A 20,255-nucleotide genomic window follows, 5' to 3' on the forward strand; every position below is an offset into this window, starting at 1 on the left:
CTTTGGCCTTGCCTCTTGGCCATATTTGAACGGATGTCTATAATGAATTGAGGACCTTTTCCAGATTCTTGCTTGTACCAAAGGAAGTAGTCTGAGACACTGTCTGAATAAGTACAGTTGATAACAGAGTTGTCTCCCTCCTGAACACTCACGGTAGGAAGATGCAGCCCCACACTCTCTCCTCTGCTCACCCCTGTGCAGAAAGAAAAAGAAAAAGAAGAAGGTTTATCAAGTTATTATTCTCCAGAATTTTATTTTTCTACAGTAACTAGAGGAAACCTAAATAAAGCAAGTCTTCCCCTGGACATCTCAAAAACATCATCTAATATACTGTGTTATCCAAAACTCTAAACTCACAGTCCAGCTGCAGCCACAAGTACATAAATGAAGCTCGAATGCATGCCATCATTGATCTTCCCAAATAGGATCAGTCATAAACCTACAATCTCCAGCCATAAAAGCTACTTCTATCATCGGGTTTTCCTTTCTTTCCTCTAAAAATCATAGTGGTTTCTCACATTGTCTACTCAGCCAATAGAAAAAGGCTCTGCTTCTGCCATAAACCTATTTATTCAGTATCCGCTAAAATGAACCCTCCATGTGTTCCGCATCAGCAGAGAAGCACTGCCATCTTGTGGTCACATTCGTAGTTACTAAACTTGCTGTTGGAATGTTTTTCTATAACCCTGTGAGGGACTCAGATAAACAAAAGGCGCAATAGATCAAACAAATAAAGTCCTCACACTGAGATTAAGTTCACAGTAAGAATGTAGACATCAAGATTGATATTATGCAAGCTACTGAGTCATTGTTAAAGAGTTGGAAAGAGGTAGATGTTGCAGGTGTTTATGCAATGATGCACCAAGTTTACATGTTTGAAATCAGGAAAGCACCATGATTCACTCTCCTGGACGAAGAAGAAAAGTAATATAGTCCCTTGAAGTCAAATCTATCATCACTATTTGTTTGTTATGGAGAAAAACTCTTTCTTAAAGGAGTATGTAAGCCAAAGATAAGAGTAAGAGAGAGAGGACCACTCAGTATTTCAAGTGCATATTATCTCAGGTTCTGCTTCTCCAAGACTGGTCTTCCCCATGACCTTCTATTCCCAGAGACTTAACAGTACCAACAGTCAAAATGTGGAATCTTTCTTTGGTAAAGATGGCTTTAATAAAAGGTAAAGAATTAAAGTACAATGATAAAAGAGAAGGGGGACAAGTTCCATTAGTTATTAATACTACAACAATAGGAACAGTTTGACCCATAGATTGGGCTGGTTTGCAAGGAGAAATCTGGCAGGTTTTAATAAGTCTTCTCCTATTGCTATGTGGCTTGTATTCTGCAAAGCACAGAAAGAACAAGGAGAAATTCTCAGAAAACATCAGGCTGCAGGCTCCAAAAATGAAGCCACATGTAAATTTCTTATTAAGGTGCTTTTATTTTCTGATATCAAAATGAATGATATCAATATGGCATGTCCTTAAATACAATGACTGACTCATATCTTCAGCGGAACTTGCCTCTAAAATATAAGCCAACTAATCCGGCATGGACCGCTCTTGCCTTAGCCATTGCTAGCTCTGATTCCATATCTGCTGTTTTCTCCGAAACTCCACTACAACATTCTTGCCTAAGATATTGATAAAGTCCTTCAGTCTTGTACGTTTCTGGGTTTATCTCTCCTTGCCAAAAAAAAATTCTCATCTACTTTAACTTTTGATACGTTCTGATTACTTCTGTAAAAATAAATCTATGGAAGCCAAAATATTGCCTGTGTCCTCTAGGGAGGATAGTGCAAAACTAAATAAGTGATCATGGGGAAAGTTTCCTCAGAAACCAATACTATCTCGTTTCCAGAAGGAAAGCATCTTTCCTGTGACTTGTACTCACTAGGCCCCTGGAATTATAGAGACTCAATATAATTTCTTATTCACATCTTGCACCCTTCAGTATGTAAGGACAGTTAGGATGAAAAATATCAACTAAAATATACAAATATAGATATGTATACATAAAATGTGTGGTTTTATATATGTATAACTTCTCTGTTCTAAGGATTTTCCCTTTTCTCATTCATTCCTTATACAATATGATTCTCAAATCCTTTTTTGGATGAATTTCTATCCTTTTGGTAATGGATAATTTAGGTCAATATTTGGCCTTTTGAGGATAGCATTAAGAACTGAATGTAATGGTCTAAATATGACCACTCATATGGATCACAGTATTCCGCATATTAACTATGCCTTAGGTATAGCCATCCCCTGGACAAAATTCCCAACCCTATGATTATTTCATTGAATATTACCTAACTCATTGTCAATGTGTTGGCCCAGAAAAGATTTTCTAACACCTTCATGAACTGTCAGCTACACGAGGACATGTTACCCTTAGCTTCTCCATTCTAATTATTATTTTTTGGCAATGTAGAGTAATGTTCACTATGTCCACATCCTTCCTTCAAGGAATATCCACCCAGCATAATGAATATATCTTACTATTTTTAGGAAAGTCCTTAGAAACGCCTCTGGGGGTTGAGGGTGGCACCATCACGTTTGGCTCACTCCTACAGCAGCCAGTGAGTCATGGACTGATTTCCTCGTAGAATAACAGTGGCTCAGCCTGTGTATCTTTCTTGCCCAAAGTGGTAAATGTTTACACAAACTGGAACTCTCCGTTCTCATGGTCAAAGTGATTGAACCAAGGCTTTCTGGGAACCAAAATGCACAGGTCAGCCTGGTAGGGCTGCCATTAGATAATTTCTCTTTGTTCAACAATATGTGCCTGCAGGAATAGGCAAGAGTAAGAACGCTAAGGAGGAAGTGAGGAAATCCAGTTTCTTTCTACTCCTAGATCATTTACTATCTAATGGTTTCATACGGGCATCTTGGATATAGTTTTCGTGTTTGTAAAATGAAGTTGAAGTAAAAGGTATATAAGTGCTTTTATAAATCTAAAATTCTTTTATACTATTTAACAGAGCAAATATTTACTGAGGACTGACTGTGTACAACACAGAGCATGGGAGTAGGCAGAAATTATCCTGCATCAAGGAACTCCAAGGCCATTGTCACGCCCACATGCAATCTAGTGGGTCTGAGGTTACCCTAACCAATCCTTGGGCTCCTTCAGAAGCAGAGACAGGGTCTTCTGTGATCTCAGCACTTTGGGAGACCTAGACAGGAGGATCACTTGAGCCCAGGACTTCAAGGCTAAAGCAAACTATAATTTTGTCACTGCACTCGAGTTTGGGCAACAGAGCAAGACCCCATCTCTTAAAAAATAAATATTTTTTAAAAGGGTAACAAAGTGGCTTCCTGATATGTATATGATTCACTGTTTGTTTGTGCATTCTATCATTGTATCTTCAATTATAAGAAAAATTAATTTGAAAATTAGCCTCTATGTCTGTAACTGGGTCATTCAAAACTTCGCATGAAAATAATATTCCTTTCTATCAAGCTGTTACCCCTTACATTTAATTTCTATTTTTAAACCTGCAGATATTCAAATTGCAGTGTATTAATTTTCAAAACTAGAGTTTCTAAACTTTTTTTGTTTGTTTGTCTTTTTGAGATGGAGTCTTGCTGTCCCCCAGGCTGGAGTGCAGTGGGGCAATCTCAGCTCACTGCAAGCTCCGCCTTCCGGGTTTACGCCATTCTCCTGCCTCAGCCTCCCGAGTAGCTGGGACTGCAGGCGCCCGCCGCCACGCCCGGCTAATTTTTTATATTTTTACTAGAGACGGGGTTTCACCGTATTAGCCAGGATGGTCTCGATCTGCTGATCTCGTGATCTGCCCGCCTCGGCCTCCCAAAGTTCTGGGATTACAGGCGTGAGCCACCGCACCTGGCAGAGTTTCTAAACTTTTTGAAGGATTCAGATAACTCTTCAACATGCCTTATTGCAATATTCATGATCCATCTTTCATTTAAAAGTTTTTAAGTTTAAAAACGTAAGTTTTAAAAATTCACCTGAACAGGAAACCACCCACAGTGGCCCAGTGCACAGCAATCTCTCACGAGAGGAAGAGGCAATATTTCTAATGTATGAAGATATAGGGTTTTTTTTTAAAGCACTTTATGTAAGAGTAGTTTACGGATAATATGTGAGGAAGGGGGATGGTACCTCTCAGAAGAATCTGTGTCTCAGCTGGGTTAAGTAGAGCTTTAAAGAGTCATGGGAAGAGAGACCCCATTTCCCAAATTACACAGTTTGACAGAAAATCAGAGAATTCAAATATATGAAAATTCTAATAAATGAAAACTATTTGATAACATGCATTGCGAATTTAGAAATAAATAGTTTCTTGAAATCAGGAGATTAGAAAATGTTTCCAACTAGAGGTTGGTTGCTTAAAGGAAAAATAGGATGTGTGTATGATATCCACTCTGATTTAATTTCTAACTCCCCCCCTTCCTCTGTCCAGACCTTTCCCCACACACCCTGCAGGCTCTCACAACTGTTCTGACCAGGCCACACATTGCTGGTCAAATTAAATATTGTCCTCTCCCTATTCTCTTTCTGTTCTTGATCCTTATTTTATTCCTATTTTCTTCTCTTCTGTTTATTCTTGTTCCTTCTAGTCTCAGAGAAGATATAAGAAAAGATCAGATATCAGGGGTATTTAGAATAATTTCCAGGTCAGTGAATTTCATGAATTTTAATCATAAGAATTTAGGAACTGAAAACATGTAATGGAGAGTTTTTCTAATGAGCGTCCATGCTCCCAATGCCCAGTAAAACTCCAATTCCCTTAACTCTGCTTACAGAATCATCTTCACAATGGATTCATAGACCTATGAACTCCAGCTTTCTGAGGTTTTATATAGAATGTCAGAGCTGAAAACCTAAGATGAACTTTACACACACATCACCCACCACCCCGTACCAGCTCCCTGTTATCTGTGATCTGACTGACTCGCATGCCCTCTTGTATCCTGTTCCATCCTCTGAGAACATCAGAAAAAGTCTTCATTTCTGGAACTCCTCGAGTGCCTCCTAGTGGACTGAAACCATCAACAAAGACCACTTTGCACCAACTTAGCTCCTCAGTAGTCACACAACACAGCCCCATTCCTTTCACGTTTCCTATGAAGGAAATGGAGGTGGTCAGAAAACAACATAACTGCCTAGATTGAATGGGGGTTAACAGTGAACCAATTACCACTTTTAAATGCCATTTCATGGAAATTAATATCTTAAAATAATTTGGCAATTCCCATCTTGTGCAATTTATTTGAATTCTCTGATTTTGTTTGAGAAAATCCAAAAAGATTTTTTGAAGTATTACCATAAGTGATTAATGTATTAGGATGTAAGAGCATATAAAAAGTGATGAGGCATTAGTTTATAATCTACTGAAGAGTACAAAACTACACATGTCTATAATAAAATCAATAAAATCTATAATAAAATCACACTGCGATCCTAAGCGGAGTGTGAACTAAAAGCTAATGATCCTAGAGGTGGAGGAAATACTTAGGAAGGTTGGACAAGACCTTATAAAGAGGGTGGTCATTTTCCCCTTTCTCTCCTTTTTCATGAGGATAATAGAATAGGATATGGATAAACCTTTATGATGGCTTTTATGACTTTTTGTTGGTTTAATATTAGAAAGGATTGATGAACATTTGAAATTATTAAAAGTGATACAACATACTAGGTAAACAAAAATCTACTTTTACTACCACTCCCAATTCTGATTCTTTCATCGCTCATTACCCTAATTCTCCCTTCATCTTATCAATTTGGAGTTGATACTTCCAAATGTTTTACTATAGCATTATATACATGTACTAAATACAAAAAAAACTGAAAATAAATAGTATTTTGGTTATTATTTTTAAATGTAATACAAAATGATGCATCTCATGCATACCTTTTTGTAACTCACATTATAAATTCAATAATGCCTCTTGTAGAGCTTATTATATTAACACATATGGGAACTTCTGCTACATTGCATCCTATTAGAGATATACTTCAGTTTATATAGTCCTCTCCTATTGATGAAGACTTAAGATGATATGTGATATAGTTTGGATCTGTGTCCCTGCCCAAATCTCATGTTGAAATGTAATCCCCAAAGTCACAGGTGAGCGATGACTACCTGGGCTCGTGGCGTTGGGATAAAATAATTTACCATGACTGTTGTAGATAAAGAAAGGCAGATCTATTAAAGAAAGTATGAAAGTAGTTGCCAGGGAGCAATCAGCAGAAGAGGAGCTGATGGTAAGGAAACAAAGGCTTACTGGAGATTTTACAGGATGTTTTTGGGTTGCAGAGTGCTACATGCAGTACTGATAATGCCAAGGTAGCATTATCTAACTAAGGTAGCAAGGAACTAACTTGCATTCTTCTGTCAACTGAGGTTTTGGATGATAGATAGAGGTATTTGATGATAAGCAGGAAGTCTGTGAGTTAAGTATGTTGTTTGCTCAGGAGAGCTATAGGTTCTGAGCCATAAAGAAAGTCCTATAACTTATCTGCTTCTTCTTTCTGACTATATGTCCTGGACCATGAAAAAAAGGCAGATCTATAGCTTATTTGCTTTATCCCTTTGCTTTCCCCTGGTTCTGCCAGCCTGACTCCTTTTCCCTAATCAGGATTCCACACCCAATGCTGGAGGTCAGGCCTGGTAGGAGGGGACTGGGTCATGGGGGTGGATTTCCGCCTTGCTACTGTCCAGAGTTCTCCTGAGATCTGTTTGTTTAAAAGTGTGTAGTACCTTCCTTTCTCTCTGGATTCTGCTTTTGCCATGTAAGACAGCCTCTCCCTCTTTACCTTCTACCTTGAGTAAAAGCTCCCTGAGGCCTCCCTAGAAGCAGATGCCACTGTTCTTCCTGTACGGTCTGTGGAACTGTGAGCCATTTAAATCTCTTTTCTTTATAAATTATCATGTCACAGCATTTTTTACAACAGTGTGAGAACAGACTAATACAAGGGGTTTTTTTTAACTATGAAATACAATGCTGCAATAAACTTTTTGAGCATTCTACTTTATTCACATGTTCCCATGTTCCTCCAGGAGCAAAGACTATGAGCCAGTGAAGGCATCTATGTGGCCAATGGTGAAAAACACTCCAGGCAGAGAGAAGATCAGGGACAACGGCTCTGAGGAGGAAGGGAGCAAATTCATGTTGCAATTATGGTGTTGGATGGTTTTCTTTTCTATTACTTTTCTTAATGTACATTGGAGCTATAGTTTATTGTTCATTTCATAATATCTTGCTGAAATTATTGTCCTGATGTATATAGCTACATATAGTTTCTTCCAATCAGCACGAAGGTAATTCTAAAAATCATAAGTCAGCAGGAGGTAAAGGAGAAGAACTGGGACATACAAGGAAAAAATGTTACAGAACAACACTGAGGAAAAAAAAAGAATAACATTGGGCATAAAAATTAGATTTATATATGCATACACATATATACATACATTTATATGCATATTTCTATACATACATTTATATAACAGGGGTACTTATCATAACAGAAATATACATTACATTTTCAAAGCAGTATGAAGAAAAGTCAAACTATCAATGCAAGAGAAGACAGGCTAAAAAGAAACAAGAAAAAACCAAGAGAACGCTACATAAAACAAATAAATTTAAAATGGATCCAAGCATGTCAGCAATCAAAACATATGTTTTTAAAAAAGAGTATCTGATTGAATCAAAATTTAAAATATTGATACATACTACTTAAAGAAAACAGAAAACAATCCTCAAGAAAGCTGAGCATATATGATGGGATTCTTCCTGCTGCTCCTGTGTTTAAGGACTGTAGCCACCTTCCTCATCTGCTTAACCCATTGCACTTGTCCTAAACAACTTCAAAAGAATTTCAATTCTTTTTCTTTTATAATGTCAGTTCTGCTGATGAGGTGGTAAAGGAAGAGTGCAAGAGAAAAATAGCAAGTTAGCTAAATTGGCTTCTGCACAGGTAGACTCTAATATTAGAGAAACAATAAGACAGAGGTAAAAAAAAAAAATAACATTTAGACAGAAAACAGAATGGGGAAAGAAAGGAAAACTGTCAGAGATAAAATACCAAGCAGAAATTAAGATTTATCTTCAGGAAAGAACAAATCTAAACATGAGAGAATTCTGCACCCCAATGGAACAAAGGAAAAAGAAGCCACTTCTGAAAAAGAGCTTTCAATTTTTATCACTGGTTTTTTTGCAGTTTAGAATATTTCATAAGTTATCTGTATTTGTAATTGCACATTTCTCATTCCTCTAGAAAGAAACCCAATACAGGAAAATCTCATCATCAAAATTATACATGATCATTGTGTGCACGAGAAATTAGTAGAGCAGTGCATAAAGAAAGCTTTCAACTGTTTTGTTTGCAAATGTAATATTTACTTGGAGAGTTGTTATGGACTGAGTTCTATCCGACTCAAAATTTACATATTGAAGCCCTTACCCCCAGTACCTCAGAATGTAACGGTGCTTGAAAATAGGGTCTTTAAAGAAATAATTAAGGTAAATGATGTCACATAGGCGGACTCTAATTCAGTATGACTGCTGTTCTTATAAGAAAAGGAAATTTGGACACAGACATGTGTACCCTCAAGGGCAAGATCGTGTAAGGACACAGTGAAAAGGCAATATGATCTGCAAACTTCAGAAGAAATTGACCCTGCTGACAACTTGATCTTGAGCTTCTAGCCTGTGGAACTCTGAGATAATAAATTATGTTGTTTATGTCACCTAGTCTGTGGTATTTTGTTATGCCAGCCTTAGAATATTAATATAAAGGTCAATTTTATTGTCCCATTATATAAGACATATCACAAAAAACAATTTGACTGTTGAGCAAGGATTATAAGTACATGACTTACAGATCTTCAGGACCTGCAGGAACAATGACCTAAATTTTGTTCATAATATCTGACTATCAGTTACCAAGTAAGAATAAAAATATCACCATGTTAGGATATATAATTTACATTAAATCTTTTCAACAAAAGCCAGAGGATATTGGGTATGTACTAGTTAAGTCTCAATTCTAAGGAGAGTCAATTGAGTTAGTCAAGAAAGCAAACTCCAGGGTGGTCACCCACTGTTGTCATTAATACATAAGGCCACAACAGAGGAAACTACAGTTCAGCTACCCACAGTTTGAATAATACCCAAAGTTTTGCTAAATAGCATAGGCAATATTAGATGTTGGGTTTTTATTTGCAAAACTAGTGACATATTAGGTAACATAATGAATGATAGAAAGTGGTTTTTAAATAAAGGTATTTAAGATACATGTTTCAACTAAAGTATTTTAGAGGCACACCCTACCCTTGAAATACAAGATATAAACATCTAGAACAACTGTACCTTGCACTCTTAAGAATGATACCAAACATTTAATCCCTAAAAGATTCTATGTCCAGTCAGTGGTGTGCACAACTGAATGGATAAACAAATTGTGCTTTATCCATATAATAAGATACTACTCAGCAATAGCAATAATGAAAGACTGATACACATGAGAACATGGGGGAATCTAAAAAACGCAATGAATGAAAGAAACCAGCCACAAAAGAGTAACTACTGTATGATTCCATTGATTTGAAGTCTATAATGGGTAAAGTAAATCTAAGGTGATAGAAATAAGAACACCTATTGCCTCCAGAAGGTGAGTTGACTAGAAAGGCGCACATAAAACTTTCTAGGGTGACAGAAATATTCTGTCTACAGATCATTTTGCAATTATCATTGTCTTCTCCCTCCATCTGAAGGAAATAGAAAATCAAAAAATAATGATGTATTAAGAGAGTTACACGCAAGAAAAATGACTTAGAATTATAATCTCCAGACACATCCTCATAGGTGAATGAATGCCTGTTTGTGTGGTATCCTAAAACCTTTTAAAATTGATTTCAATTTGCACCAATGGTATAATAATATTCCATGTATAATGTGCACAAAATGTTAATAGTAAAATTAATTTTATTAGTATATTAATATTTCCAAATTCTTAACCAAATTATTGTAGAGTTTTCTCATAATTATATAACAATAATGTAAATAAAACAATAAGTAAGTAAAACAATAAATCAATAGAGAAATAAAACAAGAAAACTACTTTGATATCTCAGGCAGGAGTGGGAGGGGAGATGGAAGATGCTTTCCAGTTGCTTGAAGTCCTTGGTGCATGTCTCAGTCTAGTACAATCAGGAAAGAGAAACCATATAACTTCAACAGAAAAATTTTAAGGATTAATAAACAGAGTGTTAGAGTAACAAGAGAATGAATAATATGAAGAACAGAAAACTCTGCTATTCCTGTTCCTGTAGGAATAGCAGACATAAGATGCAGCCTCTACTCCTAGGGCAGGGCAGGATAACCAGGGTAGAGGTCTCTAGCCCCACCCTCAGGGCTGAGACCCAGATGTTATTGAAAAGACACAGCTGTGGCTCACTGGATGAAAGGGAAGTCTCTGTGGTGCTGTACCAGCAGAACTTGCTAGAAATCCACCCTCTAGAACATGGCAGAAAATCATCCTCTAGGACACTGGGGAAAGCTGTTCACGGGGAGGTGTCTCACTGCAGGCTCTCTTCCACAGAATCACCCCAAAACAGGGAGGTTCTGAAAGAAATTCCTGGGCACTGTGCACTGCAGGAAACTGGTGCAAGTGCTCTGCATGAACTGGACACTGGAGAAGACTCCCATGGTGCAGGATCCTAATGAGTGAGCACACGGAAAGCAGAAAGCAAAATCTTTTCTTCCTGACTCTCTACTACAAAGCTTAACATTGTGTCAACTGGCAAAGGAAAATGGTCGAAGGTTCCAGATCCACCTTCACAGAAGAAGCAAGGGTGAATTTAGAGCTGAGAGTCAATAAATCTATTCCTTCAACTACTTCAAGCTTCTCTATGCAACACACACATTCTTCTACACACATTTGAAACATGTACAACAACAAAATAATTCTATACTTCTATCTCCTTCGAGATACAGAAATCCATCTTGCAACTGAAGAACTTTTCATTCTTTCTCCAAAATGAAGAGATGCACAACCCCAAAAGTCATTGACTTTATCACTGATTACATTAATAGTTCTTCAAATTCAGGGACAGTCCTTCCTAAATTTTTTTTAAAAGCAGGATCTTGTTCTGTCATCCGGGCTAGAGAACGGTGTCATGATCCCAGCTCAGTGTAACTTTGAACTCCTGGGCCCATGCAATCCTCCTGAGTAGCTAGGACTACAGGTGGACACCACCATGCCTGGCTAATTCTTTTCATTGTTTGTAGAGACGTTGTCTTGCTATGTTGCCCAGGCTGGTCTTGAAATCCTTGCCTCAAGTGATCCTCCTGCCTGAGCCTCCCACAGTGCTGAAACTACAGGTGTGAGCCACTTCACTCAGCCTGAAAATTCTGTTACCTTTACACTAAATTATAAAGTTTATTTCCAACAGCTTGTACATAAGATAAAAACATGATGTAGGGAGAGAAGAAAATGTTTAGCATATGTGCTGTTGTCTCCCAATCAGGGCTGTAGCTTGGTCTTCAGTAAAATCTTCCGTCTTTCAATTAGGGTACCTGCTTCTGGGTGATGGAATATGTAGTAAGATCAGTTAATTACAAGAAAATTCAGAATTCTTTCTGAACAGTCAGAATGATTGATATCATTGATAAAATAACTCAGAATTTCCACTTTCTTAATATAATTCTTTATTTTGGAAAGTTTCTCCTACAAATCATGTACTTATATAAAAGCAACAAATTATTAGTAGAAGGAAGCAAGACTACTTTGATTTTTCAGGCAGAAGTGAGGTAGGGGAGATGGGGAATGCTCTCCCAGCTGCTTAGGGTCCTTGGTATGAAATTTATTTTTCTTTAATATTCAGTTTGAGATCAGAATCAAAAGAAATGGGCAGTTCTTTCTCAAATCAATCTGCATAAAGTGCTCATGATACTATGATGAGTCCCTTTGGGCAGTGTGGCTGAGCTGATGACAATGAGTCACTTGAAATTATTTGTCTTATCAGTGGTAGATGAGAGTGTGGTCCAAAACCAGGAAAGAAGGAAGGGACTGAGGCAGGAACATTAAATGAGCATACATTTCTTTTTCATAATTTTATATATCTGACACACCATTCACCTTCCTCACAGCATTCCAGAAATCACTTAAACATATTTATCACATGTAGTCATATCACCACATCCTAAAACATACTGTTGACATCTTGGTTCACCATTTGGCTAAGGAGTGCCATTGCCCACAATTTACTAATTTGATCTATATTTTCAGGGTCCCTATGCACCTACCCTCGTAGACATTATAGTATGAGCTAAATGGCAGCTAAAGAGCTCCCTCCTCCTCCTTCTCCTTTTCCTCCGAAGCACTGGTTATCCTCCGAGGCAGCAAGCAGACAAGGAGTATAAAAGTTTCTTATACAGTTCTTTCCACTCTAGACATAAGAAAGTCACACATTTATACTTTCCAGCAGCTGCCTGGAATCCAGTACCATTGTAACTCTTATCAGTATTTCTAACAGAGCTTGGCATCGCAAAACTTACTACATGACAGATTATCAAAATGTTACCATAAAAGAATCAATCTTTGGCCAGGTTCAGTGGCTCATGCCTATAATACTAGTACTTTGGGGGGCGAAGGTTGGAGGATTGCTTGAGCTCAGGAGTTTGAAACCAGCCTGGGCAACATAGTGAGACCTTTTCTCCACTAAAAATAAAATTAAAAAAAAAAATCAGCCAGGCATGGTGGTGCACACCAGTAGTCTCAGCTACTCAGGAAGCTGACTGAGGTGGGAGAATTGCTTGAGGTTGGGGGTGTGGGTCAAGGCTGCAGTGAGCTATGATCATGCCACTGCACTTCAGCCTAGGTGAAAGAGTAAAACCCTATCTCAAAAAAAAGAATCAATCTTTAATATTTCAATAGTGAAACCATATAACAACAGAGTGAAAGCAACAAGTAAAAGTGTCAGTAGCTAGAAGAGATGAACGGAATTTCATAGAAAAACTTACAATGTAGATTTGCATAATTAACATATCAATAGAATAGAAGCTATTTTTATAACTGTGAAAAAGTCTTTGGAGAAACACTGATGAATTCTAAATCTTCATTCTCCTTGTGCACTATTCCTAGTTGCCAGAACTCACATCGCTGTGACAATTTTCTGAGTCCTTCATAATTCTAATGAAACTTTCACTGTTGGCTAATAATTTCTCATAATTCTTCCTAAATAGAGTTACTGAGACAAGATATCCTGAAACCTGAATAGCACAGTTAGAGCCAGAAAAAATAAATTCTAAGAAAATATCCTATGAATGACCAGCTCAAGAATTCAAACTTGCAAGGTAAGAACATGAGAAGCTTATCTTTCGTTTTCTGGGTTAGTTGAGAGATTAAATGATAAATGAAAACCAAGGTTCTCCTAGACCATATCAACATTCCCATAGTCTCTGTGGTGCTGTACCAGCAGAACTTGCTAGAAATCCACCCTCTAGAACATGGCAGAAAATCATCCTCTAGGACACTGGGGAAAGCCGTTCATGGGGAGGTGTCTCACTGCAGGCTCTCTTCCACAGAATCACCCCAAAACAGGGGGGTTCTGAAGGAAATTCCTGGGCACTGTGCACTGCAGGAAACTGGTGCAAGTGCTCTGCATGAACTGGACACTGGAGAAGACTCCCATGGTGCAGGATCCTAATGAGTGAGCACACGGAAAGCAGAAAGCAAAATCTTAATGCAGTCACGGTCAAGGAAAGGTCCTTGAGAACCTGATTGTTAGGTGATGAGAAGTATGTCTCCTCCATCATTCTAGAATACTATTTCCTATTACGCAGTTTCTTCAATTAACAAAAAGCTTCTAAAACAAAATTTACCTGACATGGGACACAGCAGGAATTGCAGAATTATATAGAAATGCCTGGATGTGCTCAGCTCTCTTTGCCTCAGTCACCATCATAAAAGCAAGAGATCTTTGAAAATGTCACAGGAAGATACACTGAGTCTCTGAAAACTTCTCTAGCATAGGCAGTTTGTGTTCAGCTCCCCCTGCAGACCCAGGCACTGTGGCACCCGCAGCACAGAAGTACTCAGCAGCATCACTCCAATGCACAGAGGGTTTCCTCAGGTTGAAGGAATATTGACTCCTCTTAAATTCAGCCTCAAAGCCTTTAATGCCTTGAACCAGAGTGTCTCCTGAAAAGTACTTCAGGAGCAACTGGAGGCCTTGGCCGGGGGACTGGACATACCAGAAGAGAGAAGGTGTTGCCCCATAGGAATAGTTACATCTCAACTCCAGTGAGGATCCTTCAGAGACAGTGATGTGGATGTCAGGCTGGGTCACTGACTGGGCTCTGGCAGTTCCTGGAAAAACAATGTGCTATCAGTGAAAGCAGTGCAGACTCAGTATAAAAAGTAAGCATTTCTAGTCAGAACCTGTGAAACTAAAGACCATAAAGAAATTTTACTCACTCAGGACAAAATGTATCCCCAGCAGTGGGATGAGCACCAGGAGCATGGCTGAGCAAGGGAAACACTATAGGCTCTTTTCTGCAAGATCTCCAGAGAACAAGAAGGAAAGTGGCTGAAGAGACCAAGAACAAGAAGTGTGGGGAAGGTTTGCTGGACGAGCTCCTTGCTTATATAAAACTACAAAACCTGTAGAGATGAATGTGGTTGCTTTTAAACCTCTGATTCTTGTCACTTGTCTCTGTCTAGAAAGAACTCAACCAGCTGCAGGAAGAAGAAACTGAGCAGTGGATTGATCTTCAACAGAAACAAAAGCTCCAGTTTGTGCAGCCTCGCCCTCTGGAGGCCAAGTGCAGAACGGGAGTTTAGCAGAGACCGCTCACCAGTGTGTTCTTCCTGTTTTCTGAGATGTATCAAAACTTCCACAGGACGTGTTTCTTCCTGACCAAATCTATGATGGTGTTTTAGTCCTAGAGTCCATTAGCAATAAGATTTCATGTAAAGATGGAGTAATACGTCACCTCACAGAGGAATCGTTATTGAAAAGTATATCAGAGTTTAGATATGAGTCCATGAGAGTCTGGGCTCAGAACAATTGCCCTGGACTGAGTTTTGGATGGTTCAGTGCTGCCACAGTGGTGATGGAGGATGGTAGAGACATTTCCCTCGGATGGTGCTTGTGCAGCCATAGAGGAAAAGATTTCACACAAAGAGAGTAGTGCCTCCATGCAACTAATGACAAGGCATAACTCATGACGGGAAGGCTTTGCCTCTGGGGTAAAGAAAATAAAACTACAGAAACCTCTGGGGCTGAAGGAAATACAACCACAACAAGCGAGAAATAAAAGTTGAAATTTAAAAATAAAAAAAGTAATAATAAATGTAGATGGGAACAAAAATAAAACTCTGAAAACATGAGAATGGAGAAAGTCACTGCTTTTTTTGTGGTTAATGGGACCCTTGACAAAGTCAGAATACTTCTTTCCTTTGATTTGAAAGCATAAGCCCAGTTCTCTCCTTGGGTTCTTGATTCACTTGTTCCTGTCGGAAAACATTGTCTTGAATGAAGAAAATTGAGTAATGCTATCATTTTGTAAAAGTGTAGCCTTTGAGCGTAAACTTCTAATTCTTAATGTCATATGCTCATTTCCCTTCTCTTGAATATTTCTTCCTAAATTAAAGAATAGAAATAAAATGGAAATAGACTAAAATTCACAAGAGTAAAAAAAAATGAAGGTCATCTGGTGGTGGTCGTCTGGTGACACATATTTCTAGGAGACAGAAAGTAGGTGGGATCATATTGAAGATTAAATCAGAGCAGAAAAAAAATATTCGAAAATAAGCTATGAGGAACAACTTCTTCTGAATTTCAGAATGGTGGTCATTTTAACTTTTCTCAAAGTTGCTGAGCATTTGCAAAGCCCAGTGTGTTCAAAGTCAAAGGCCATAGGATTGTGTGATGTCTTGGAACATTGCCTTTTGCTCTGCACTGGAAGAATGTAAAGGAATTATTCAATCCTCTATAGTAGTAGAAGCAACACCTCATAGTTAAATAAGAATAAGATCATAAATAGAATATTCTCACTGAAGGGTGTTGGCAGCATTCTAAGAAACACATGATTACCTGGAAGACTTAAGGGTCTCCAAACACAGCCCCAAATACCAAAATGCATGGTTCATTTAAAGGAAGCAAAAAATCGAAATGAAAAAAATAGGCAGTGAAAGAGAAAATTAAAAACTAATCAGCTCTGTTTTAGGTACTAAAAAAAAACGTAGTATTTGAATAGTCCTACTATGCATTAACATACTCTTAAATCCAGATATAATTCAGAATACAAAAATTTTTAGACTTTAGGAAAAAATATAGTACTTGAATTATTTATAAAAACAAGTATGCATTCTCAATTTTTTTGCACCAAAGAAAGGCCTTCTTAAATTTGGAAAATAAGAAATGAAATATCAAAAAAAAATTTAAGACCTTAATTAAATGGTCTTACAATCTTGATGAGAAAAATTTGCAAATATAAAAAATGAATTAGATTAACTAAAAAGGGTAATACAACTAAAGAGCGTGGAAAAAGAAAACATCAAATAGCCATTCTTGATGAATATTATGGACAACCACAAATTAATGCAGGACCATAGTAGAATAGGAGATAACTTTAAGATACCTACAGCCAATCTCTGCCATGGATTGCAAGTAAAAACTGAACGAAATACAAAAAATAAAAAGAAAAAAAAGCCTACCTGTGGACTCTGAAATTACCCAAGAGCTAGCAGATTGTGTAGGGAAGTCAAAAATTGGAGAAGCAACCTGCACAAGGGTGAATTTCATATTTTTTCTGTTTCTTTCTCTCGACTTTGCCCTGAGGGAGGCCCCAATGCATACAGCAATATGGTAATGATGTAGGAAGTCCAAACTCTTCAAGAAACACAATTTTCTGCCTCTGTGGGTCAGGCTAGAAAAGAGAGACCCTAGGGAAGAGATGGAAAATAGTTTCAAGTCTCAGGCGAATCCCAAGGCTCTACATATGTGAACCTGACTCAGACCAGAACAGCAAATCTTAGGTTATTTAACTAATATTTGAATCACCATTCCAGTCTCAGACTACCCCCAAGTGGCACCCATGCAGGAGAAACTAAAACCAATGTAGCAGAGAGTTCAGGAACTTACCTGAGATTTGAGCCACGCAAACTAGTTTCTCTAATCCCTGAGCTACACACGACAGGTATAAACCCAAACCAACATTGCAAATGATTAGAGAACTGAACTGTGATTTTGAGCTACCAAATTCCACAAAAGGGGAGAAACAACTAACAGTGTGAACCAAACTAGGTTGACTTTCTGCTCAAACAAAAACATTAACATGTTTTAGATGATTGTTTTTTAAAGAAGAAGGAAGAGGAGGAGAAAACAGAGTGTACACACATAATATTTGAAATGTTCAAGATGTACGTCAAAATTATTTGACAAAGAGCCAGAAAAATGAACTAATATTTAAGTAAAAGATCAACAAATTCAAATATCAAGACGACTAAGATACTAAAACTCATAGACAAAGATGTCAAAGTAGCTCGTTTGATTATGTTCCACAAAGTAAAGAAAAAAAAAGAAATTGAACCAAAAAATACGGTATCAAAAATAAAAATCTTACAGTAAGGGCTCAATAGCAAAATGATAGAGAAAAGAATATGCAAAATTGAAAATAGATCAATATAGATTATTTAATCCAACTAATTTTGACTTTGTCTTTCCCCAGGAGACATTTGGCAAATCTGGACACAATTTTGGCTGTCACAACTTGGGGTGTGTAGTGCTATAGGCATCTAGTGTAGAGATGTTAAAAATTCTGCAACACACAGGGCAGCCCCACACCCCAATAAAAAAAATTATAAGGCCCAAAATATCAGTAGTGCCAAGGTCAGGAAACACTGACAAACCTTCACATCAATTTGAAAATTGAAATAAAAAAACACAGAGCCCTGGAGACACATGGGAAAATATTCTAAAGTCTAAATTATATCTAACTAGAGTCCTAGAGGGAGAGAAAAAAGATGTTGGGTCAGAAAACATATTTGAAGAAAGAATGGTCAAAAGCTTGCCAAATTCACTGAAAGACATGCATTTATCAATTCAAGCCCCAAACAAGGTAAAATCTAAGAGAACCACATCTAAACACATTATAATTAAATCACTGACAACAAAAGATTGTATAATTTTTCGTGTGTGTGTGTGTGTACACAGCTTCTATATGAAGCAGCTAGAGAAAAACTATATATTACATCATTGGAGGACAATTACTTGATGGCCATGGATTTCTATTCAGAAAGCATGGAGGCCAAAAGACAATGAAGTGGCATCTTTAAAGTGAGGGGGGGAACGTGTTGACACACAATTACAGACACAGTAAAAACTATCTTCCAGAAATAAAGGGCAAGTTAAAGGTACATTTTCAGAAAATTAACAAATGAAAAATATGTTTCCCAGCAAATCTGCTCTAGAAAAAATACTAAAGGGAGTTTTTAAGTTAGAAGGGAATTTCAGTTATATATCCTGGTATCAGAGAAAACCCAAATCTTCAGGAACAAAGGAAGATACCAGAAATGATAAATAGCTGTTAAGTATAAAGTAGTTCTTATTCTTCTCCTTAAGTTTTATAAAGTGCATATAATTGTTGAAAGCAAAAATTATAACATTGTATGGTGAAGTTTTCTATATATTGTGATTTTTAAAAAAATTGAGACAAGGATCTCGCTCTGTTGCTTAGGCTGGAATACAGTGGCATCGTCGTAGCTAACTGCAGCCTTGAACTCTTGGACTCAAGCTATCATACTGCTTCAGCTTGCCAAGTAGTTGAGGCTAGAGGTGAGTGCCACCATAACCGGCTAATTTCTTTTGTATTTCATAGAGATGGGGTCTCACTTTGTTGCCCAGGCTGGTCTCAAACCCCTGAGTTCAAGCAATCCTCCCACCTCTGCCTCCCAAAGTGTTGGGATTACAAACGTGAGCCACTGTGCCAGGCCTGGTGAAGTTTTCAATGTATGTGACTAATATATATGAACAACAATAACAAACTTTAGTGTTGGTAGATAAAGGGACATTGTGTAAGACTTCGACATTTCACATAAGGAGGTACAGTATTTGCTCACATAAGACCCGGGATATTTAGGCATGTACATTGCCATCTCCAGAGCAACTACTCAAAAAGTACAGAGTTATAGCCAAAAAGTTCATAGATAAATTAAAATGTAAATTGAAAAGTATTTAAATAATCCAAGAGTCAGAAAAAAAAGAACAAAAAAAGGAACATGGGTGAAACACAATAATGAAATATACTTAAATCCAACCTGATTGATATTTATATTCAATTTTAATTATCTAAACTTCACAATGCAAAAACAGAGATTAACAAAGTAGATAAAAAGAAAAGATGCTCTTTTATGCTACCTACAGGAAACACATTTTAAAGTCATAGATAGTTTAAAAATAAATAGATGAAAAAGATACAGCATACATCAATCAGCATCAGAAGCTTGGAATTGCTATTTAATATTACAAGACAGACTTCAAGGTTGAGTTCTTGAGTCACAGAAAGTCTCAGCATCTCAGGAGGTTTGTGTTCAGCTCCCCTGCAGTCTCAGGCACTGTGTCACTCACAGCACAGAAGTACTCAGCCGTGTCGCTCACATGGGCTGAGGCTTTCGTCAAGTGGAAGGAGGTTTCACTCTTCTTAAATTCAGCCTCAAAACCATCGATGCCTTTAACCAGCGCGGTCCCTGATATGTACTTCAGGAGAAGTTGGAGTCCTTGGTTGGGGTATTGCACGTACCAGAAGAGACTTGGTGAAAAAGACGATGAGTAGTTGCACCTCAGCAGCACAGGGACTCCTTCAGAGACAGAGACCTGGCTGTCAAGCTGGGTTACAGACTGGGCTCTGGTTCCTCCTGCAACACCAATGCTGTGTAAGTAAAGGCAGCACAGACTTTGCTATGAAGAAAAGATGTCTCTATTCAGAGAAAATTACAACACGGTCACATTTACAAAAGGAATAAAGGTAATGGAATGTTACTCACCCAGGGTAAAAATCACCTCGAGCACTGGGATGAGCAGCAGGAGCATGGCTGAGCAGTGGCAACGCTGGAAGGCCCTAAGCAGGGCGGCCAGAAGCCAAAGGCCCTGAGCCTCAGGAGATAGGAGCAGCAGGGAGGTTAGGCTGGACAAGTCTCTGCCTTTGAAGCGTTTCAAAAACAGTTAAAGAAAGGCTTTCTCTTAAGGAGCCTAGATGTGTTCTGACCTCTTGTTCTCA

At 37.9% G+C, this 20,255-nt stretch overlaps 2 gene segments (V, D, J or C); both read right to left on the reverse strand.

Annotated features, from left to right (window-relative positions):
- LOC117070008 overlaps window positions 1-454 on the reverse strand; it is a 677,437-nt gene extending 676,983 nt beyond the window's left edge. Inside the window, 2 exon segments of the C gene segment in view lie at window positions 153-193; window positions 358-454. Coding sequence covers window positions 153-193; window positions 358-401 — 85 coding nt within the window.
- Window positions 1-20,255, reverse strand: part of LOC117070016 — a 705,780-nt gene that overhangs the window by 648,057 nt on the left and 37,468 nt on the right.

This window comes from Trachypithecus francoisi, unplaced genomic scaffold, assembly GCF_009764315.1.
Source record: "Trachypithecus francoisi isolate TF-2019V2 unplaced genomic scaffold, Tfra_2.0 Lachesis_group3, whole genome shotgun sequence".
NCBI classification, from domain to species: Eukaryota; Metazoa; Chordata; class Mammalia; order Primates; family Cercopithecidae; genus Trachypithecus; species Trachypithecus francoisi.